The following is a 24,140-nucleotide window of genomic DNA, read 5'->3' as shown; positions in this document are numbered from 1 at the left end:
TATTTAGTATTTGGTATTTTGGAGAGAACACACAGTTACATAATTATAAGACTAGGCTGATAGTTTTTGAATGATCAGATACACCCATACAGTAATAAATTTTAAAAAAGATTCTTATCTCTCAACATTGATTCACCATCCACTCTCATATAGCCTCAGACAACCCCACATGTAACCTTTTAAATTAGTACACTCCAACCATATCCCACTTCGATAGACAGTTGAGTCACTTATATGAAACAGCACAAATAATTAGTGATTTGTTGTCAGTTGAAAAGGCGTCGTGGGCACTTAAAAGGTTGTATTTTTTATGTTTGTGGCATGGTAAACTGAAACCTGAGCTGCTTAGATTTCATCCTCACATATATAAATTTAAGACTATGGAGTCTGCCATCTATTGAAGTAGTTGCAATAGTTTTTATTTTATATTTTATCTCGAGATAATAAGTTCATTATCTTGGGATAACAGGAATATTTACGTTGAATAAACAGGAGGTAGTTTTCTCTAGAAAATGGAATGAATAAACTCATCTCAAGAAAATGATTTTCTTGAGATGACCTTTAATTTTTGAGATTTAACAACGTTAACGAGATAAGAATAGTCAACATCTTCTCTAAACTGAGACTGAATGTTTTTCATTTGAATTATAAACTTTATGGCCTTCATTTAGTTTATTTTTGGGTAATAAATGCTTATGTAAGCCTCCATCGATTTAGAACTCCCATGAAAGATTTTGTCTGTTTTCATGTTTAATTGCTTTTAGAGCTGCAACAAGTAGTCGATTGACAGAAAATTAATCAGTAACTATTCTGATAACTGTTTTATCATTTTAGTCATATGTTTAGTAGAAGAAGAAGATGATTTATTGCTTTTCTCTGTTTGACATGATTGTACACTGAATATCTTTGGGTTGTGGACTGCTGGTCGGACAAAACAAGACGTTGAAGACGTAACCTTGAGCTGCATTATTATAATGGACATTTTCAACTGTTATTTGACATTTTACAGGTTAAACGATTAATGGAGAAAATAGATTCATAGATAATGAAAATAATCATTAGTTGCAGCCCTAATGGCTTTTTATATTTTATTACATCACTATATTTTATTACAGTTTGAATACACTGAGGGACACACTGAATAACTTGAAATAATTAAAGATAGAGAATGTTTAGATTTTAATTTAGATTTTAGTCGTGTTGTTCTGTGCAGCGCAACCTCTTACAGATCATGAAACTGTTAAGAGTTATATCAGTCAGTCCTATTTCTGCAGTCTGCAGCAGTAGACACTTTTACTCCTCATGTAAATCAGTGTCTATGGGAGAAGTGGATGTGTAAGAGAAACTTGTCATCAGAAGTTGGCTCTTGTACTGATATTTATAGTGCTGATTTAGCCTAAGGTGTCCCCGAGGAGTGTTTGTCCTCTCTCTTGCTCAGTGAGACCTTAACTGTAATAGTTTGATTCATTGCAGCAATAAAAGCTCTACAGTGTCTGAGTGTCACTGCAGGTGGTGGATCCTGTAAGACTTGACTTATGAAACTGACACAGGTAGACTTTTTCATAGATTTAGTTGATGATCAGGATTATGCAAGTCCTTTCACCGTTCACTGTCTTTTTCTTTGACTCTGATAGGATGAGTCTTTTTTTTTCTAGGCGGACCTTGAAACAAGTGCAGAAAATGTTATTCGGATTTTTTAAAAAAAACAAAATCAATGGAAAGTCACTCAGTATCAAAGAACAAGCTCAGCGAACAAACCTTTTTAAATCTTGACATTGAAAAGCAGACGGCTTACTGAATCTGCTACAAGATCCTTCATTAAAGGGCTAAACGTACCAAGAGGGACCAGCTCATTCAGCTTTAAATGATTCTGCAGCGAGATCAATGAATGTTAGCTGAGTGCAGAAAATCACTTTGGTTTAATTCAGTTCTGTTTTCAGGTTCAAATAACAAAAGCAAATTCTCTGACTGTAGAAGTAATTTTACATATACACTGGTAGGTGGCATATGCTCAGAGAAAGAGAACCTGTGGGCTGTTCTTTGAAGGAATTTGTTGATTTCTAGCGCTGGATGCTTCAGATCTTAAATGCACAGGAAAGTGCATAGAATATTTGCAGCACAAGCTATTCTTTATTTAGTGAAGTATCGATTTATAAATTTAGATCCAAATGTCTGTTTGTTATATTGAAGATAACGCAGAGCGAATTTGTCAGGAAAGGGTTTCTTTTAGGCTGCTGCTTGTTATTGCCAGTCAGGGAGGGTGCTTGTCATGTCTAAGGCAGTTAAGTTTTAAATAAAGAAGCACTGATGTATTGATCATTTCACCGGCGTTATGGCAACATTATACAGTCGAGCTGTTCAAGTGATAATGACCAAATGGCTTTGAGTATGAGGAAACCACTTCCTTTTATGATATGATTGCTTTGAATGGGAAGATACATTTTGCTAATGAAGTTGCGCTACTCCACTTCCCCAGTTGCATGCAAGGCCACTGAGAGCAGGGGGTGCAGTCGGTGAAGATACATGACCTCATTACAGGACAGATCTGTCCGCCTGGTCATTAGATTAAACAAGCTGTTGTCTCCTTTTGTTAAATGTCCTGCGAACCAAGGTCGGGTGTCGTCGTCACACACGCACTCAGAAGTGCTGTCTGGAAGGTTGTAACTTACATGTTGCAGTGAAGAGCCGCAGGCCAATATTTGGTTTGGCAGAGAAGCTCGTGCTTGTAATGTTGTGGTTTTGCCTTAAAGGATCTGCCATATGTAATTAAAAATCGGACCCTCTTCTGCAGCATTGTTTTTAATCGCATTTCATTTTATTTATGTTGTGCTTTTTTCTTTATTTTTCGCTCGATCTGATCTGTTTGTTATCGTGTCTCACCAAGTCTGGCTCGAGGAGAAGTCTTAATCTGAAATGTCACGAGAGATATCGTCGAAATCAGCTATTTCTGCAAGTAATCTGTTAATACATTTGAAAAATCCATAAAATTGTATTTCCAGTTTTGTCCTTCAGATAATCCTGCAGATAAATACAATCTTCAAATGTGAATCATAGCAGGAACGTGGTGCTAATTAAGGACAATCAACTTGTCAACTTCTTAGACTAAAAATGTGTTGAAGTGAAAGTATTAACGTAGAACACACACAAAATGGGTCATGTCAGGACAGTATGGCAGGACAGTGATGATCCTTTCCTGCTATGAGACATTTAACCATTCAAGCTGTGATCCCGTGATTCCCGATGACCCCCGCCCCTCCAGTTGGACGACGGTGTGATGTCTTACCTGTCCCCGCCTGACCCTGCTATCCCTCTACTCCAGAGGCGTCCTTTTGATTTACAGACCCGCTAGAGGCAGGAAGAGCAAAGTCAGGAGAAAGCTAATGGAGTGGAAATGCTGAGAGAGCGAGAGGAATTTTAATGGGGCAGTATTTCTGTAAATGTGTAGTACACAGGAAAAGAATAAAGAAGAGTCAAGTGTTTTTCTGTTGTTTACCTGTCTGTCAGATAACGGACATGACAGGAGCATCCTTTTTTTTTTTTTTTTATTACAGCAAGTGCATCCCCTGTTTTCTTCTTATTCTGGCAGAGTGAGTGGATTAGTTCTGACACAGCGTTATATTTTTATTCCTCTCTAGGAGGCAGACAGCTGGGAAATCATCGAGGGGCTGAAAATCGGTCAGAGCAACGTCCAGAGGCCAGATAAACATGAGGGTTTCATGTTGAAGAAGCGGAAATGGCCCCTGAAAGGCTGGCATAAGGTAGGCACGATAGCTTTTGTTGCTGGAAAAACACTTTAACACTGCCGCTGCTAGAATGTTAAACAGTCTGCTGTTTGGTAAGGCGCTGTTGCTTAAAAGAAGTTCCCCTTTTCATGCACCTTGTTTTACCCTCTCTGGGCCTCTTTCTGAAGTAGGCTGGATATTTCCTTTGAAGACACTGCCCTCAGCATCAGATTAACTGTTGTTTCCTCAAAACACTTGAACGGCAGTTGAAACCAGTCCCTGACGTTCGTATATTTAAACTCACAACACCACAGAGCACAGAGTGTTAACATCACACAGCTAATGTTGAGAGAATAAACTGTGGACAACTTTGCATTTGTATTGAATCTACAGTATAAACAGCTCCAAACACACAATAACGATTTCAGATGTGATCTATATTCAATGTGTGCCCTCGCTCTTATTTAACCAACACTTTTTTTTTTGTCTTTTTTTGTGTGCATATTTTCTCCGCAGCGTTTTTTTGTTCTGGACAATGGTATCCTGAAGTACTCCAAGTCCCCCATTGATGTAAGTAACCCTGACTTAAACCCACAGGCAGAAACAGGGCAGTCTGGCCTGACATCAGCTTGGCTTGGCAATGAGTCAGCAGAAACGTCTGCAACGAGGGTCACAATGTTCGAAGTGTTTCATCACGCCATGTCACTTTGCCGGAAAACTAAGATTAAACTGACAAAATGAAAGTTTGATGCACTTACAGATGACTGCGAAGAAACCAAAGAATCAACACAGTTTGGACCATTTGAACTTACTTTATGAACCACAATTCAGTCCTCAGACCTTCAAGTATATAAATGATTATCAAAACAAGTGATGTTGAAGAGCTCTAACTGATATTTGTCTAATACATTGTCTATTCATTTGTTTATTATTATTTATTTCAGTAGTTGATGAGTAGAGAAATTGCTTGTTTAGTTCAATCAAACATATTCAATTTAATTGTATGGTTGGAATATTTCTACATTTTTCTTATTGTCAACAAATCTTGTGCAGATCAGGCTTTGGACAAAATAACATGATGAAATTTGATATCATAAGACAATAAAAAGCGAATCCCAACAGTTGAGAACCTGAATCAAAGAATGATTGGCATATTATATTAAATATTTTCTGATTAATAATCTGTATATTGACTAATTGATTAATCTGCTAACCATTTCAGCTCTAGCTGTTTAGCTTTACCTGATGAGGGTCTGAGGACTGAAACGTTGTTGAAGTTGGTGCAAGTGATCAACAGCATGGGGGATTCTTTGGTTTCCTCAGATTTGATGGTGTGAAAAACTCTTGATGTGCACAAAATTTACAAATAATGTGACTAACTGTAAACTGACGAAATCCGTATCCGTCACTTGCATCAGATCCAGAAAGGCAAACTGCATGGCAGCATCGATGTCGGCCTGTCGGTCATGTCCATCAAAAAGAGAGCCCGTCGCATCGACCTGGACACTGAGGAGCATATCTATCACCTGAAGGTAACACTGAGGGGAAGAGTCAATATTGTCATTTCAGTACCGACAAACAGGAGGTCAGCTGACGAAAGATGAGCTCTATGTCCTCTTCCTCTTTAGGTCAAATCCCAAGACATCTTTGATGCCTGGGTGTCCAAGTTGCGTCATCACCGGCTTTACAGGCAGAATGAGATTGTGCGATCTCCCCGGGAGGCCACCATGCGGACGTTTCCTCCACCAGCTGCCATAGAGTCCCCCCAACCTGCCCCCAGTGTGGGACATGAAGCCAAGGTGAGCCCCCCCCCCCCCCCCCAAATACCCATGAAACCACCTACTGTATAGTGCTTTTTAGTGCTCACAAGTTGTTAGAAAATCCGGATTAATTTAAGAAAAGCTTTTCCAACTGACTTCTGCCTAAAATGGAAACTGATTTGCACTATTTTACTTGTTGGCATCATTAGTATAAAGACACTGTACTTGGACCTGGACCTTTCTAAACAGAGAAGTTAGAGCATGTTTCATACTTCTGCTGGCTTAAATGTAGTCTTGTTTTCTCTCTGCTCTGAGCTGAGAGCAGTAACTTATTCAAGAAGGGGAATGACGGTCTGCCTTGTTGTGTTTTTATTGGAAACTGGGTTTGTGCACAAAAATATCACCCCCAAACAAGGAAGTAAAAGTCCCTGAACATTCACGGTAATGACAGGCAGGCATCTATTTACGTTGTTGTTTTCACTGTGTGATCTGTCCGCTGTATTACGTGGCTGATTGCTAGACTTAATGGCTGTGAATGTGTAGACATATATCCGTCTAATGCAGTAGTGCTGGCAGGTAATTGTACCCAGATCATTAAGATAACATAAAGTGTTGTTTGTCTAGACTGTTTCCAGTTTAGTGTGAACCCCTAGTCTTTCACAGTGACTACATTTACACACATTAAATATTCTGCTTTTCACCCTTATTCCGAAAAAGACAATATTCCTACTAAGCTGTTTACATGGCTAATGAAAATAAATATTCCCGTTTACATGCAGAGAGTTTTCAGGGTTTCCCTCTGCTCCAGTGGGAATGAGAATCACAAGATCTCCGCAGGCAGTGAAGTAAAACAGCGAGGTGAAAAACATTAGTGAGCTGTGATATTGATATCATTGATATTATAAATTTATAGTTACAGGCACATCCAGTACCTAGGTTGTACCACGATGTGTGTACTACACTGCTTAGTGTTTTTGGTGCATCACACTGAGTCGTCACCGTCAGTCCATGGCTGCATGTCAGGATAATAACCAATCCCCTTCATCCCTGTTGTGGACAAGGCACGCTCTGTTTTTCCTCTTCTCTGTCTGCCCTCTTGCTCCAGCATTTTGCCTGCGCAGGGGTAAACAGGCAAGAGGGCTATGTGTTGCAAACTGCTGTAAAAACCCCAATTGAGACGCATATTCTGAATAAGCTGTATACATGTCCAAAGAATGCTCCTAAAACCCGAATAATATCAGGATATCCCACATGTCTCAATCGGGAAAGGCTGCATTTGGAGTAAGGCCTAATTCGGAATATCCAAACAGAATATGTTGTTTACATGACCCATATCAAATTCAGAATATTGTCATATTCGGAATAATAGTGGGATATTGTCTATATGATTGTGTCTGAAGTGTGTGTAAATGTGAAGATGCAGCCAGTGCAGGTTCTCCTGGGAGTGTGGCTCCGTGTGGATTCTCTGGATTCAGAGCAGCTGCTTCAGCCTGATGAGCTCTCCTAGCAGAACAGCTTAAATGAAAGACTCAAATCCAAGAGTCAGAATTAACTGCCACATCAAAGACTTAGAGAGGAAGACATTCAAAGTCTCCTGCACAAGCTTAAGAATGCTTCAGCACGGCAGCTGCACATAATTCGAGCTGCAGATATTCAAACACCTCATTCTTGACGTCATTTTATTTAACTTGTTCTGTTCCATAAGCACATTTTGTACTATTATTCCTATTATTTTAAAGTTATCAAAGACCGAATTATTTTCCCGCAATGCACATTCATGCAGTTACAGAGTCACAGAGAACAACCAGTCTGTTGGCTGCTGAACAGCTTCACTGCAGTGGCTGCAGATGGGTCAAGTGACTTGGTCAAGGGCACAGAAAATTCATTAGGAATTATTTAAATACCTGTTGGCAGAAAATGAATCTACAACAGCTCTTATTAAGGCATTTATCAATCAAAAATCTGACATCCCCACCAACTCCAGCTTCTCAAATATAAGGATGTGCTCATTTTCTCAGTTTTATATAATTGCAAATTGAGTATATTTGGACTTTGGGCTCCTCAGCCGATAAAAAGGAATTTGAAAACATCAACCTGGGATTTGGGAAATTAGGATGGACATTTTTCTCTTTCCAACATTTTATAGAACAGAAGTTCTCAAACTTTTCCTGCCCACCTTTTAGCCTGTTGAATAAAAGGAGCCAATTTTAAAGATCCCCTCCAGACATGTTTAAAGATGTATATTACTCAATTTTGAATAATAATTTGTGTCTAATATAGTTTTTCGATTATTATCTCGTAAAATTCCAGATTGTAGGAATATGAGAATATTATTCATACTATATAATTCAACTACTGGACACAAGATGTCCTCTACTTGACTGTAAAGTCCATTCTCAGTGTTTGTGCACTGGAGGCTTCAAGTTTCCACATCACACTTGTATAAGTTGAATACTGGACCATGATTGGCTCCAAACTAGTTGTGATATCACAAATCATGCTGGTAGGTACACGCCTTAAACTGAGGTTTAAGGTGAACACAGAGAAACTTTCCCCCTTCAGTGGATGAATGTGAAAACAGTCTTCTAGTGTCAAAGTCTGCACATACATCATTCTGCACAGTGAAGCTCAAACATTTAAGTAAAGTAACAATAAACTAAACACATTTTTGAGTGGAAGGGGACTTTAATGTTATTGAAATAACAATATCTGTAACTTGGCATTCATGTTTTACGCATGTTACTGTGATGTTACTATTAAATTAAAACTGACAGTGACCCAAGCATGACGTCATCATATTTTTGATTTGAGTGATGTAATTTCTCAATGAGCATCCCTTGTTTTTCTTTTCTCCTCTGTCAAAAATATGTCCATCCTAACATGTACATGCTATGTTGCTGTCCAAAAAAAACCAAACATCTTGATAATCTACATTCTGATAGCTTGTTTCAATCTGATGTCTGTTTATTGTTCCCAATTATTCAGCTGCTTCACATTCTTCCCTTGGTTATGTGCGCTAACGCTGTCTATTCTCGTATCACCCTACAGCAGGCCAAGCCAAGCAGCTTGCCGTGGCAGCCGGTGGTCCCTAGTAACAGCAGCAACAGCAGCCTGCCCGCCTCCTACAGTAACGGCCAGAGCAAGGTGGTTGCTTGGCTGCAGGAATCAGAGGAGATGGACAAGTGCGCAGAGGGTGAGGGCAATTTTCCTCCATATGTGTGGAACAAATCTGATTTCACAAAGGAGTGGATTAAATCACACCTCAGACCTTATCATACGTCTTTTGAACCATGAGAGAGGCGGATTGATGACCATTTCATGACACATACTGTGACACCGAATGTGTTCATGCGTGCGTGTGTGTGGGTGTCAATTTCATTTTTCAGAGCTTGCGCGATGCCAGTCCAACCTGACCGAGCTGAGCCGGTTATTGCAGAGTCTGGAGATTCTACAAAGGACGCAGTCCGCGCCCAACTTCACAGATATGCAGGTTAAACACACACACACACACATGCTGTACAGAGAGTAGGGGAAGCAAATCAGTTAGTATTTCATTTAGAGGTTTCTTTCTGCAGTGCATTGTGGGCTCTGTGTGTGTGTGTGTGGAGGTGCTCAGTAGCTGGTTTTACTCAGGTAATGATAGAGGTTTGTCAGTCTAAGTAAGGTGCAGTCTTTTAAAACCTCAGCATTCACCCTCATTAGGACTCAGCGATGCTTACAGAACATCTGCCTGCTTCTCTAACTGATCAGTATCTATTAAATTTCATTTTTTATACTGAGCTGACCTGCATTTTTTTTAACACCACACACTGCATTTTGCCTCTGAATTTTGTTTGCAACTCATTTGTGAGGCGTTTCATCTATTTTTTTGTCACGTCACTGTGATCAATTTTGTGTGTTGACTTTTGCTTTATGTATTTGTGATGTGTTTGTCTTATTAACCACACCTTTGCATATTCTGATCCACGTGTGCCAACGTAGACCAATTGTGTAGAATTGTCAAAGAAAGAAAAGCGCTTGAACAGAAGATGGCGAACAAAAAGTGTCGGCAAAGATGCGAAATTCCAGCTTCAGGTACATCTCTTCAGATTTCTACAACAAAAACTCACACAGACAGGATTTTTTTTGTGTAAATTATTTTGTAGCAACTCTCAGTGATTCAGAATCTTTTATGAGCTTGTATGTGTAGTTCAAGTGTTCTTGAGCAAGACTGAAATGTAAAATGTAATCCGACTGCTTTCTCACCTCTTTTAAGAGAGGAGGTTTTCACATCACACATACAAAGCTGGGACAAAATGTTTTTTGTTCTTTTTTTTGTTGTTGTTGTTCCTTAATTAGTCTCCACCTCAACTGACACTTGTGAGTGTGTTGTGGCCTCAGTATTTTTTTTCCATCTTTGTTAATTTACACTTATTTTGCTGAACACATTAATCTGTGCTTCCTGAAAAGATTTGAAATGTGCTTTCATACACTTTCATATACTTGATGGTTTTCTTTAAATCAACCACCATGTTGAAGGGAGTTTTTAAACACTTTTCTTTAATAAACAGATAAGTTATATAATGTAAAACTTCCTCAATATTCTAACTTCGGGGTCACTAGAGGCAACAAGTCAAAGACAACTGGATTTACTGTTTGGTGATACATTTTTGTAAGGTTGATACATTTCCAATGAAATGTCACATAACTAACCTAAAGTGAATGGTACCATTACAATGTACAGCTGGTTCTGGCTGTCAGACACACAACACCAAACGCTACTGTGCCTCTAAGGTGATTGACAGTGGTTCTCTGCGGTTGTGATCTCTCTCCAGGTCCCTCTCTCTGCCAGCATGTCCCCCATCCGCCTCCACTCATCCAACCCCAACCTGTGTGCCGAGCTGGTGGACTTTCAGCCCTCTGCCTCACGGCTGGCAGACAGCGTAGAGTGCGCCAGTGATTACATTAAACTGCAGGAGGAATTCTGCACCATTGCCCAGAAAGGTAAGCAGGCAGCATGCATGGCTACAGGCTTCAGGGGGTTATTAGGCAAGAGAAATCTTAAAGAATTATTCCAGTTTGTCGTAACTTGGATTTTATTTTTTTCTTATTTTGTCCGGCCAACACTTTGCTCCAATAAAATAATTAAAGAAATTATTCCTCAAACTTTTTGTAAACATCCTCAGTTTATATACTAGTCCCTATAAAAAAAACATCCATGACAATTTAGCAACTGACTTCTTGAACTTTTTGACTGAAGTTTTCTTGCGTAGTAAGGAATTATTAGCACCATCATGAATTAACTCAGTTTTAGTTTTACCTCCAAATAAAATGGTTCAAATAATCCAATAATCCAATAATCTGGCTTTACTTCATATTATCTTGTTTCTATCTTCCTGGACCATGTTGTTGCAGTTACATGTAGAAAACTTTTACACCTTGTGGTGTAAATGTGTTTGAATTATGATGACGATTATGTTGTATGAAGTTGTTATAATTGAATGTCAAGATTCACCTGCTACGATATCTCATTACAGAAATTGATTAAACATTCATGTTAACGACATCTGTATTCATATTTTGCACGTTAATACAAATCACTAAGACTAAATCAGTGCACCATTGGTCCAGCTGAAGATAACTGGACTTTAACATTTTAATATAAAGCAACAAGAAATGCACAAACTGTTTAGAGAAAATGAGGAATAGATGAGAGAATCTCACACTGTGTTTTGAAAATAACCATTTCCGTTCATAGATGGAGCCAAAGCTACTGAGAAAAACTGTGATTGTGCAGTGGGGAAGGATAATTATTTCCTTTTGTCATGTCTCTTTGCAGTCCACTCTCTGCTGAAGTCGGCCTTCAACACAGTGGCTATAGAGAAAGAAAAGATCAAACAGATTCTGTGTGACCAGGAACAGTCAGACCAGTCAACCCAGATCAACTCTCTCAGGAAGTCTCTGTCACAGGTAATGAGCTGTCCTCAACCATTACCCATGATGCCTCTTTCTCTCTAGCCTTAGAGTTATTTAATCTGAACTGTTTGTCAGAATTTTACCACTTAATATTCTAAGTGAGTATGATGCTGTCTTAAAATATAGTTATCAGGAGTGATCAGAACATTACTGGAGAGATTACCGCTATAATTTGAACGACGTGTCTTTAAAACTCACACACATTTTGTAGTTGTCATGTTATACGACATGCTCATGATGACGGGCCGTCAGATGAAACGCACAAGCTACAGTTTATTCCGAGCAGTCACAGTAATCACAATTAAAAAAGATGATGTGTGGAGATGAGAGCGGAGGCAAGTGAGTCGTGAAAGTCCAATCATTTTTTTCCCGTATTAATTGGTGAGAGAGAGAAATGTGCCATGCAGTTCATTAACTCTGCTCCTTAGGGCTGTCTCTCTACCCCGGTGATTTAATTGGACTGTTCCTCTGCTAACAGTTGACATCGATTTGGTGAAATGTTTCTGCTGCTTTATCTCCGCTTTGTTCTTAATTGGATGTTTGTGTGACGATTTTGTCACAGGCTGGAGGTCAAGGTTTTATGGAAAAGCTCTGTGGGAAGATGATAGTCAGCAGTCATAGTTGTTATGGCTACAGCTGATGATGTAACTGATCCTTGAGGGAAGTTACTTAATTTTGTCTTTTTGACATTTTATTTCACATGTATATACATAAAGCATACTATAATCAATCAATTGACAATGGATTACATGGTTTCTTCTATGTGAAAGTGTTCAGAGACACAGACACAGAGAATTATCACCTGACTCTGCAGATCCCCTCGGCTCTTGGCAGCATTTTAATGTCTTTCAGCTCATTGTTTTTGGTTTAAGGCTTCGCAATTTTACTGTTTTGGTTCAATCTCTTCGCTCTCTCCGCGTTGTTTCCAGCTGTTGCATGCAGCTGGTTTCAGAAAAAGCTCTGAAAAACCCACATTATGCTCCCTGCCCAGCACCAAACAGCAGACAGTTAACGACTAGCTTGTGAACATAGCAGAGCATTTAGCAGCTAAAGAGCCAAATCTTTCCCTCAGGGCTTAAAAGGAGAGTGAACATTTGACTGAGATTCACCAGGTGGCCAGATATAACTCCAAATAACTTCATATCAATGCTAATTTTGCTCAGTATCTGCTGAATGTGTGAATAGGTAACTGTTTGCTAAGAAGTTCTTCACATCAGAATATAATAGTGTGTGTGACTGTTGCATTTACTTTACTTGCTTTCCAGTCTACTTAAAAATGTCCCCCAGATCTTGAGCTTTTCATGATATTCAGTTCTATCATAGTGAGGAAGTCATTTCATCCAGCTGCTTTTTAAAATGAGGCAGGCAAACAGATTTCCAATTCTTCAAAATATGTCTTTTGACAGTTACCATCTCAAAAATAAGAGTTTGTCTGTACATTAAAAGATAGAACAAACTTTCATCTTTTGAATTACCTGAGTTACAGTTAAACGGCCTACTGTGTTAAGATATTAACAGATTATTTCAGGTGGAATTTGGGAAATAAATTTGATTTTTTCATCACTCAGGCCCTGTCCCAAAACTCAGAACTTCGAACCCGACTCAACCGCATCCACTCTGAATCAGTCCTGACAGAACAAGTTGTCAGTGTGAACATCATCTCCACGCCCGATGAGGTAAGTTATTGTGGTCAGTCTATCACTAACAGGGCTAATTTCTGACTGCTATATTGATAAAACAGCGGACTCCAAGGCTGCCTAGGTAGTTGTAGTGTTTGCTTCCTGCATTTGTCAATTGCATTATTGATTCCTGTCCTTATAGATTGATGGTTTTTCCAGTACGCGCTGGCAGGTGAGCTTAAAGGATCATTATTCTATGCAGAACCTGACATCAAGGTTAATGGAAGAAATAACTAATTAGAAATGGATGGGAGCTCGCCCTCTGGCAAGGATACACCTGCTGCAAAATGAAATCTGTGTTGTCTTCTGATACTGTTTGTTTTTGCTCAGACACATTATGGTTCTTAAACCTGTCGTCATAGCAAGGAACAGTAAAGGTCTCATGCATTTGCATGTGTTTGCCCGCAGGCTGTGGAACAGATGGGGATCCCTCTGACTCAGCAGGCCTCTAATGAGAGCCGACTCTCCATGTCGGAGTCTGTCTCCGAGTTCTTTGATGCCCAGGAAGTGCTTCTGTCAGCCAGCTCGTCAGAGAATGAGGTATAACGGGGAACAGTGGCTGTTGAGTTTTACAGAAATGATGTCAGTTTGGATCATGAGGAATTAGGAAGTGGATCGAGGGAGGGAGTTAAATGTCACTGTGGTGTAGCTGGAATTAGTCAGCAATTAAAGGGTAATTCCGGTATTTTTTTTTTAACTTGGATTATTAATTATATTAATTAGAAGTGTCTGACAACAAAAGTAAACACAGGAACTAGCCACATTATGGCTGAAAAATACCAGAATTACCCTTTAATAATGCATGCATGAGAAGTTAAGATAGCATATAATGAAAAAGTCAAACAAAGGCACACAGGAGCACACTTTCAATCTGCCCTGAGGCCTAAACCCTCATTTTGATTCAGTTGTGTCCTAGAATTATAACACTCTTCTTCTGTCTGTATCTCAGGATTTGTAGCTTCTAGCTTTGTTTAAAAAGGCAGTTTAGTCCATCACTGGAAACAATCATTTCTGCCTTCTCCGTCTTTTAACTCCTGTGAACAGCCAGCTTCAAATATATGCAGTCTCTGAGGAGCCATTAAGGATTGTAGCTCCCCAGGCATCCATTGAGCCGTGTTGAAGGATTACTCACCAAGGAAATTCATCAAACCCCATCCTGTAGCTGGAAAGGCAGCCTCATTCACACCCACAGTTGGCCAAACTCCTCGCCAGCAGCAGGCCACTGTAATAGAGGCTATTAGAGCGAGTGGCCACACTATGCTCCTCTTTGGCAGCGTCAATGGCCTCATTGTGTTTGCTATATATAAAGCATGAAAATGCTGCAGTGTCTCATCTTATGATTACTGCAGTAGGACAGATAGCCGGCGACTGCTGCAGTTTGTTAGCCACTGGCAAACTGCAGTAAGTGTGTCTGCATGTGTGTGGCTAAAGCCGTCTGCTGTTCAATCACAGTCGTGTGTGTTGTACTCTACTGCACTGACTCACTCTGCTCTGTACCTGTTCCCCTCACAGGGCTCAGACGATGAGTCATATGTCAGTGATGTGAGCGATAACATTTCGGAGGACAACGCCAGTGTGACTGATAACGTCTCCAGACAAAGTAGGTCCAATTCTGCACCGTGACTAATGTACACGAAGCATCTGCAGGTTTCTGTTAGAAAAGGGGCAAAATTCATGTAGGAGGGTATCCCACTCAGTGGATTAACCGTGCTTCTTCTTCAGCATCCACACACACACACACACACACACACATCCACACTGGTACGGTGCTGTCAAGCCCATTTATCAGTATGGCTGAGGCAGTTGACTTTGCAGGGCTGCTCTGTGCCAAGGGCTTCTCTCTGGCTTTATGAAAGCTATCAGTATGAGGAAGGAAGAGATCTCCCTCCTCCATCTCTGTCACATACCACACAGAGTTAGATAATATCTCATCATGATGAAAATCCTTACTGTATGTTCCTGTACACGTCTGAGGAGTCTGGAAAAGTACTGGAGCTGGTTTTAGTATTTAGGGATTGCATATCAAGTCAATATAGTAATGAAAAAAAGAAGAAAGTCCCATTTTTTTATGTAGACCAACAGTCATTTCAGTGTATTTGATGTTGTGAAAGAATGACCCACTGCAACAAGTTCGTGCAAAGCCTCTATCAACTAATATGCAAACCAACAAATGAAAGAACAAATTCAGTCAGGAAGTGCCAGTCTTCAAAGAAGCAGGAAAGGTAAAGTGTTAAAATGTGAACAACCTGGATGGTAGAATGAGGCAGGCCAGACTTCAAGGAGCACAATCACATCATACCTGCTTCTCAAGGGGAAAAGGTCTTTGTAGTGAGGGAATAAAGGTGTCAGAGCGCTTCAACCAAAATGCTTGTTGAGTGGTGGAACAGCGTCTGAAACCTCCTAACCCTGCACCCGACTATTTCTTACTTTTGTTACTTTTGTTACTCTCCGAAACTGACAATCTGACACTCACGCCCACTTCACACAGTGATTGTACAGGCGTGCGGAGGTGAGAATTAAGCAGGGTCTGAGCTTCTCCCTTAAGCTCTCTTTTTTTTTATTTTTCACACAATTATTTCTGTCATGTTTTTGTGTGCCTTCAAGAAAATACTGTCTAAAAGTGTGCACACAAACGATTATCTTGTCTCACTCCTCTCTATGACGGCACTCTATTTGAGCTATAAACACTTTTGCCTTCAGAAGTGGTTGTTTGTTATTTTCAAGCATGCTTACTTCTTTTAGGCTGTCTTAATCAGGATCATCTTTTCTCAAAAACATACTTTTTTCAGATTGCTTATCCTGATTTTACTTGAATGGCATCTTTATTTATTTTATTTTACATGACTGTAATTGGTTTCTTATTCTGGTCCAGTTAATGTCTTTTATCCCCTAAAAGTTTCCCATCTTATTAGATTTTATTTGATTTTATAATTGGTTGTTTTTGATTCGCTGCCTACTGCTGCTCTGTAATACAGTATATATACTATAATTAAAGATTTGTATTATTACATTTTTCCCAGAAAGACCATGTTTCCAAGATCCACAGTGACTAGTACAAATCATTTTGTACCACGTATGGGCAGTTATGAAGTGTACTCTCTTCCCAGTGGCCAACGGAGACTTTGCTGGTGGTGCCTTCCGTAACGGGCGGCGTACCTGCCTGCCGGCACCCTGTCCTGACACCAGCAACATCAACCTCTGGAACATCTTACGAAACAACATCGGCAAGGACCTGTCGAAAGTGTCCATGCCCGTGGAGCTCAACGAGCCTCTCAACACCCTGCAGCGTATGTGCGAAGAGCTGGAGTACAGCGAGCTGCTGGACAAGGCTGCTGAGACCGAGGATCCCTTTGAACGCATGGTAAAGAACCCGTCAGTCACAGGTGTTAGATCTGGAGAACATAATGACCCCTTGACTGCTCTTCATGAAGCACGTTTGCTTCTGTGGACTAGATGTCGAGAGTGGAATCTGCAGCTGAGGATTTTCAAGTTGAATCTTAACATCTTAAGTTCCTGCTGTATATTTTTTTTGTGTGTTTTCCACACCTGTGTTTGTTGATGTGTGAGGTGACATTGCCGGTCACAAGCCAACATAAACAGTCTCTCACTCATAGGCGTAACTGCGAGGTGGCGGTACGCTCCAGCGCAGCCGTCGACCTTGCATCCTCCTATTTTTATCCGTCTTCTGTCATTTTTGATAGTGCCCGACGCATACTAATGTTCAGCTTATGTGACAAAGCCTGTTAATATGAGCAACGCTAATCCTCTTGTTTATGTCGGCTGTGTTGTTCTGACTCTCTGACAGGTTCTCGTTGCTGCTTTTGCCATCTCAGGCTACTCATCCACTTACTACAGAGCAGGAAGTAAGCCATTCAACCCGCTACTCGGAGAGACGTATGAATGTATTCGAGAAGACAAGGGCTTCTGTTTTTTCTCTGAGCAGGTACATTAGAGCACAGCTTATGTTGTTGTCTTGCAATGATTTTTAATGATATTTAATGCATTTTATACAGCAGTATTTTCTTGTGCATGCAGCCATCTTCTTGGTATTTGTCAGAGATGATCGTAAGCTCTTTTACAGCTTATTTATCAAGATGGACAACACTGGAATAAAACATCAAAGCTCACTCTTGACCTTGAAAACAGCAGCTGACAAAACAATCTCACCATAAGCTCCATCTAATAGCTGTTTTGAAGCTTTCAGTCCTATCCTATGATCTTTATCAACAGATGGAGTTTGCTCAGGTGTCATGGAAATTGTAAATGTTCCATTTTTTCTGAGATCTTTTAAGCACTTCTAGTCCATTTTGGCTTAAAAATCGAGCTTCATAGTTCATTCCTGACCTTTGCAAACTGCTGTATTTGATTATGCAATATTTGTCTGGTTCATGAAGGAATAACTGAAGTATTGTTTTTGGTTGAACTGAATGACAAATACAAATGAGTGAGTTTATATACTGTATTTCTCTTTCTTACTCACACAAATCATGTCACACACACACACACACATTTGCATTGCCATTGTACATCTCTTAAGGCCCCTTTACACTGAAGTTTTGGGCTGTCTGAGACAAAAGTCGACAAACGTGAGAGAAGCATGGTGAAATCTATGGTCGTCAATCCAAAATGGTGGTCCTAGATCACACTGTGAGACATGTTTACAAACATGTCTGTGAGACATGTTTAGACGTGTCAGAAATTTAAGACCCAATTCTCACAATGTGACTGCTGCTACGACCCACATCTACAAACCAACCAATCAGAATACAACATGAAGTGAAACAGAATACACTGGCTGCTGTGACATTTTGTAAGTGCAGTTTTTTTGAATGAAGTTCGGGGAGAAAACACATTCTTGTTTTCCGTAATACGAAGAGAACCAGCAGCACACATGGCACGCAAAAACCAAAATGATGGAGGTGAAAAGATAAAGAACTTTGTGACTTTGCTTAATTTTCAAAACATCAGAGCAGCACAGATGGATGATGGGAACTGATGACGCACCTCTGTTTTCATATACTCTTGTCTACTTACATCATAGCTCCATAGATTCACCATACATTCATAATGTGACATGCAGTTAACTTACATGATTGTTGTTGTCGCACAGTCTAAAAGTGCCTTAAGTCACATTTCACTGAACTTTTCAAGACTGTACTCTGAATAACTTTGGTGTACAGTACTGCAACTAAAGACCATTTTAATGATTGATGAGTATGCTAATTATTTTTAGAATTAACTGAGTAACTGTTTTGTCTAAAAAATGCCTGGAGATGAAGGAGCATGATTTTCAATCACATGTTTTGTCTGACCAACAGTTTAAAATCTTAAAATATTTTGTTTATGATCATATAAGACAGAAAAAGCAGAAAATATTCACATCAAGAGGAACCAGCTGTATTTGTAAAATGACTGTAAAATGATAAAGGTAATAGGTGCTAATAAATTTTCTATTGACCAACTAATCCACTAATTGTTTCAGCTGTGCAGTGAACTCACTCTTTTGTTACATGTCTTGTAGTCCGTCACGTTCTCTGTTTGGAGACTGAAAAACATCTATATGATGTGTAACCTCAGCAACAACAGCTGTCAGACTGTTTTTTTTTTTTTGATCTTCTCTCCAAGGTGAGCCACCACCCTCCCATCTCCGCCTGCCACTGTGAGTCCAAGAACTTCACCTTCTGGCAAGGTAGGTTACACACCTAATTAGTGAGGGATTTTCCACATGGGAACTCTCAGCGGAGGAGCCAAACACATCTCAATTAGCCTCTTTATTATCCAGATGAAATTTAATAGATTAAAAAGTAGATTTCATAACATTTGAGAAGAAATACAAAAATGAGAAGGTTCAGTGCATTGTTCTTGATTTGTAATGTTTTTCAGATGTAAGATGGAAAAATAAATTCTGGGGAAAATCAATGGAGATTTTACCACTCGGCACCGTGAATCTTATGATTCCCAGGTAACTTTCTTCTAGCTGCTTAATGTCTTGAATCAAAGGTTTCATCTCAGCAGTCAAGTTATTTGTCAAGTGTCAGTATCCCATACATGAATCTAATATTTACTCAATGTGTTACTGAAATTTCAGTTCTAAGTCAGTGGATTGCTTTTTATCAGTGATTAAATATATATATATATATATATATATATATATATATATATATATATATATATATATATATATAAAAAGAGAAATATCTGCATGTATAATTATATATTAGTAGTGCTTCTATCAATACTGACCCATTCAAAGTTTGACTAAGAAGAAATTGTGAAACCTTGAGATTTCTCCTCTCTTAGTAGAGGACTAAAGTCTTGCCTGGTCCCTCATCTTGAATACAAATGTGTGATCTGTGCTCATGTGGGCCGGAGGAATCTATAACAAGTTCTAGCCTGCGGATAATGCCTTTGATGGGGAGGTTCGGGGAGGGGCATGACAATTTTTACCACACAAAATGTTGAAAATCTGGGGCTGTTGAATAAAACAGGATCAAGGTTTTTTTCTGTTAATCAATTTGTAATCTCCTACCTACTTTGGACAGAACAAATGTCACATTTGACAGAATAATTGTATAGTTGTACATTTCTAAAGATTTCCAGGACAGTTATCATCAGGGTTTATGCTGTTAATGTGTCTTTCCAGGTTTGGAGATCTCTATGAATGGAACAAAGTCACCACCTGTGTGCACAACATCCTGAGTGGACGCCGGTGGATCGAACACTACGGGGAGATCACTATCAGAAACATGAAGAGCAGCAGCTGCCTCTGCAAACTTACGTTTGTCAAGGTAAAACACACTGTCAGCAGGAATCAGTGATACCTGTTGGTTAAGACTGATTTACTATAAACGCACAAAGCATCATTGTACAGCTATGATTCACTGTGTTTTTTTCTTTTAGGGAAACTACTGGAGTTCTAATGTGAACGAGGTCCAAGGATTTGTGATGGATCAGGAAGGGAAAGTGATCCACAGGCTTTTTGGAAAATGGCATGAGGGCCTTTACTGTGGCGTCCCGCCTTCTGCCAAATGTATCTGGAGGCCAGGTAGGCATCAGTTCCTCATCCTCACTTCACATCAGACTTTTAACTGGTGTAAGTTAGAAAAGACATTGGTGATGATGGGAAGTGCATGGCTCATGTATGATATGCATAGATGAAACGTAGAGAACTACATCAGGGAAGACAGATATTTTTGACAATAGATTTTGCTCCCCGACACATTTCAGTAAATGGCATTGAGGATGTTAACATTAAACAATAGTGATCTTTAAATTCTAATATTTTTGTTCATGTTCTTTCCTCGTTAGGCTCCATGCCCACAGACTATGAGCTGTACTACGGCTTCACCAGATTCGCCATTGAACTGAATGACCTTTGCCCCGAGCTGAAAGACGTCCTGCCGCGCACAGATGCCAGATTCAGGCCCGATCAAAGGTACAGCATCACGTCCCCACCCACAATCACAAGACCAGCTGACACAGTACATTGTCACCATAGGCTGAGAACAAAGTGGTAAACTGGATTGCAACATCAGTTAATCTGCTGGCGGTTTTGTTTTTGTGAAGATTTAGACGTTCTGCCTAATAAAAGTTATTATTTCAGTTCATCATTCACTTGTTTGCCGCTCTTTGTTGGACCACCTGACTGAACTGTATGTGTTTACTGAGAGGTGTCATTTTGTTCACACAGGCATCTGGAAGAAGGGAACTTGGAGATGGCATCCTCAGATAAGCAGCGGATCGAGGACCTGCAGAGAACCAGGAGGAAGTGTAATGAGGAGAACAACATCAAACAGGAGCCGCGCTTCTTCAAGTAAGCACAGAGACCACGAGCCAAGATGCATTAAACTAGACTGAAACTCTGTGTGTGTGTACGCACAAAGAGAGAAATGTACATTATTATCTTCTGATTTATAAAACAACGTGTACATGTTGTCCTGGTTCATATGTGGGTCTGGCATTTGCATGCTTTCTGTCACTTTGTTAATACATCTTGCCACAGCCAAGATAACATCAGCCGGTTCATGCCTTCATTTCTATGTGAATGACAAGGACATTTTTCCTGGTTACTCGCGGGTTTATCAGTTACAACCGTCACTTCTCCATCTTCTCTTCCAGGAAAGTGGTTGATGGCAATCACAGGGAGAGATGGGTCTCCAACAACACGTACTGGGAGCTCCGCAAAAACCCCGGCTTCATCAATATGGAACCTACAATGAGCCTGTGGTAGCACACGGATTTCTATGTACATCATGTAGTCATCGCAGACACGAAGGCGGTTACCTATGCACAACAAAGTGTTAAAGAGAAACATGTTAACGATAAAAACATCCGTGTGCATGGATACGAACGACTGCAGAGCTGAAGGGTGGCCCGATGCCCAGCGACCCCCGTTGCCACATGGTCATCCGTCCATGGAAACGACTTCTAGGATCACCTTCATTGTGCTTGTCGAAGCCGGGTTGTCAGGGCAACAATCGCACCACTCATACGTAGACCTTTCCTCAGCTCCTTTGACTTCCGAGTATGTCCTTGCCTTAAAAAGACACCCATACAAGTCACGTGATTTAGCGCTTTTTTTAGTTGGAGCCGTCTGATTTCTGACAGCCGTCGGGGTTAGACTAATCTAAGAAGTAGACATTTTGATTACCTACGATACCGTGCATGTTTAGAGAGCAGCTTTCACTGGCATTAAGCCGTATTTACTATATCATCAATGTTGTAGAAAAAAAGAGGTATTTTTATAAAATATCTTGGACTCAGAATTTAGTGAAAGAGTATTATGTGAATTGGCAGATTTTTATTTATTTTTGCCTTTTAATACTGTTGAATCTTTGTGATAGCAGTACTCTCTCTTGGGAAACAACTCGTTTAAAATTCATCTTGACTGCCGTAGATAAAGTACAAGGGTGAAATTTTAAGGACGAGCTCTTAAAGTCGAACAAGGAGCCCCACCCTACAGGCCTTCACACCCCTTATAGATACTTTTTCTTTTAAAGCTGTCAACACAGATCCGCCAGACACCGCCACAGAGCTCAGTTCCTCGTCACGGTGGGATTCTGTGTCTCAGAGTAAATACTTCACCCCGTGACTCTGGGGCCAAGACCTCCACTGCCCCACGGTCTTATTTTAGGCATTGTAACATGAAACCAGCTCCTCTGAATCACATGGTTACATAAATACATGCATAGACTCCCCTCCCATATATAGCGGGCAAACATTCAGTATGTCCTCCTGTGTGAACGTGATACAGAGATCTGGTCTCAGTTAAATAACAAGACTCTGAAAAACATCTGACACATCTTTAAGTCTAAGAATAGAGAGTGTAAAGATTGACCCCATCAAGACCCCTGACACTATTTTTTGATTTGGGGCTATTTAAACAGCAAAACAGGAGAGAAACAGTCACATATTTCCAGTAGGAGGCCAAACACTCATCTACATCCAGCCACATGACTAAAGAGCTACAACAATCATTATTTGACTAATTAACAAATCAGTTTTCTGTCAAAATTAACGCCAAAATTGCCATCACAGTTTACCAAATCCCAAAGTGATCAAATCTTCATCCTTAGACTGACTAGCAACTAAAAATTTAAACTTATAGTGATATGAGACAAAAAAAAGTTGCAACTTTTGTCATTTATGAAAGTATTACCAGCAAATGTTTGACATTTTTCTTGATAAATGACTTCCATTATTTAATCAATCAAAACAGGACCATATTTTCTTTTAATTAATTAATCAGTTAATTATATCCATGGCTGCTACATATATTCAGTCCATCATGAAACAGCGGAGCCACCTGCAGATCGCTCTGTGAAAATGCAGTTTCTGGAAGAGAATCTGTTCTTTTTTATTCTGAATGTTTTTAGATGTTTAAGCCAAACTTTTTAAAATGGGTCTGATTCCCAAGAGAGTTTACTGCTACGATGCTTCTGCAAAGCACCAGTTACTTATTTGAAGTTTGTATATTTATTGCAAAGCAGATTAGCTTTAATGTTTTAACCAGTGTCCCCCCCCCCCCCCCTTTTTTTGTGTTACAGAGTTAAGAAAATATAACACAGGGGACCTTTGATTGAAATCAACCCCCAACACGAGTAGTCACACATTATCCAAGCGTATGAGGGCACATTTAATTTAATTCCCCTCGTTCAGGACTGCAGGGTGAGGACACTGAAGGAGGAAAAAAAAAAAAAAAAAAAAAGAGTGAATATAAATATGTAGAACTATGTGAGGCAAATCCATCTTGTGTGCACTGTTCACATGGTACTGTAGATTAAAACCAAAAAAGGTAGTACTGCTTTGCATCCATATCCCTTGGTTGTTGTTGTTTTTTTTTTTTAAATATATAAACGTGCTTATCATTTTTTCTCCCCCCCCCCCCATCACAAACTCAATGCTACAACTTATCAGCGTCAGTCTCACTTGCTGTGCCTTAATGCATTTATTAATGCCTCACAAACACACTACTGATGAGAATCCACATGCCAAGAAGAAGGTATGCCATTCATTCAAGTACAACTCTGCACATTCTCCAGTCTCCACCTGCCTGCAGACGATAACTGATACAGAGAAATGTTTTCAAGGGAGACGTCTTTGACACTTGGATAAGTGGGGGAAAAATTGGTTTATCAGACTGTAAAAAGCTCGCAGGGTTAAAAGATGTTCTGCACCGCTCCGCTACTCCTGACATGTAACCGATATGTTTTTGGTGATCACTGTAAATACAGCACATTTAAGAAGATGGGTCACTAAAAGCAAAAAATCCTTTTTTCCTCCTCCATCTGTGGACAATTTTAAACAAAACAGCAGTTGCGTGTGTGTGTGTGTGGAGGAGAGGGGCACTTTGCTGCTCGTGTGTGGAATCAGAAATGAAAAAGAAAAAAAAAAAAATCATGCTTTGTTCCATCACCATGTAGGATAAATACTGTAGACCATCATGACCCCAACAAAGAGTTCATCCATTCTTCTACCTGCATGTCTAGACAACATAGCCTGCCAATGAATGTTGCAGATGCCTT

General features: G+C 39.8%; 1 protein-coding gene across 2 annotated transcripts in view; it reads left to right on the top strand.

The window, feature by feature from the left end:
• Positions 1 to 23,332, top strand: part of osbpl6 (oxysterol binding protein-like 6) — a 38,401-nt gene extending 15,069 nt beyond the window's left edge. Inside the window, exons 3-23 of one of the 2 annotated variants that reach the window (XM_044364877.1) lie at positions 3,636 to 3,758; positions 4,239 to 4,292; positions 5,141 to 5,254; positions 5,351 to 5,521; positions 8,531 to 8,675; positions 8,869 to 8,972; positions 9,464 to 9,556; positions 10,297 to 10,465; positions 11,301 to 11,431; positions 13,006 to 13,113; positions 13,525 to 13,656; positions 14,629 to 14,716; positions 16,224 to 16,477; positions 16,922 to 17,059; positions 18,742 to 18,805; positions 19,000 to 19,078; positions 19,760 to 19,904; positions 20,017 to 20,161; positions 20,425 to 20,551; positions 20,807 to 20,929; positions 21,235 to 23,332. In XM_044364877.1, the coding sequence (XP_044220812.1) occupies positions 3,636 to 3,758; positions 4,239 to 4,292; positions 5,141 to 5,254; positions 5,351 to 5,521; positions 8,531 to 8,675; positions 8,869 to 8,972; positions 9,464 to 9,556; positions 10,297 to 10,465; positions 11,301 to 11,431; positions 13,006 to 13,113; positions 13,525 to 13,656; positions 14,629 to 14,716; positions 16,224 to 16,477; positions 16,922 to 17,059; positions 18,742 to 18,805; positions 19,000 to 19,078; positions 19,760 to 19,904; positions 20,017 to 20,161; positions 20,425 to 20,551; positions 20,807 to 20,929; positions 21,235 to 21,346 (2,619 nt within the window). In that variant the 3' untranslated portion in view covers positions 21,347 to 23,332. The remainder of the gene's footprint in view (positions 1 to 3,635; positions 3,759 to 4,238; positions 4,293 to 5,140; positions 5,255 to 5,350; positions 5,522 to 8,530; positions 8,676 to 8,868; positions 8,973 to 9,463; positions 9,557 to 10,296; positions 10,466 to 11,300; positions 11,432 to 13,005; positions 13,114 to 13,524; positions 13,657 to 14,628; positions 14,717 to 16,223; positions 16,478 to 16,921; positions 17,060 to 18,741; positions 18,806 to 18,999; positions 19,079 to 19,759; positions 19,905 to 20,016; positions 20,162 to 20,424; positions 20,552 to 20,806; positions 20,930 to 21,234) is intronic. The other variant, XM_044364879.1, reaches the window with a different exon arrangement.
• The last annotated feature ends 808 nt before the right edge of the window (positions 23,333 to 24,140 follow it).

The sequence above is a fragment of the Thunnus albacares genome, chromosome 11 (assembly GCF_914725855.1).
Source record: "Thunnus albacares chromosome 11, fThuAlb1.1, whole genome shotgun sequence".
Taxonomy (NCBI): domain Eukaryota; kingdom Metazoa; phylum Chordata; class Actinopteri; order Scombriformes; family Scombridae; genus Thunnus; species Thunnus albacares.
Note: the sequence above shows the minus strand (reverse complement) of the source record. Positions and strands in the feature narration are given on the sequence as shown.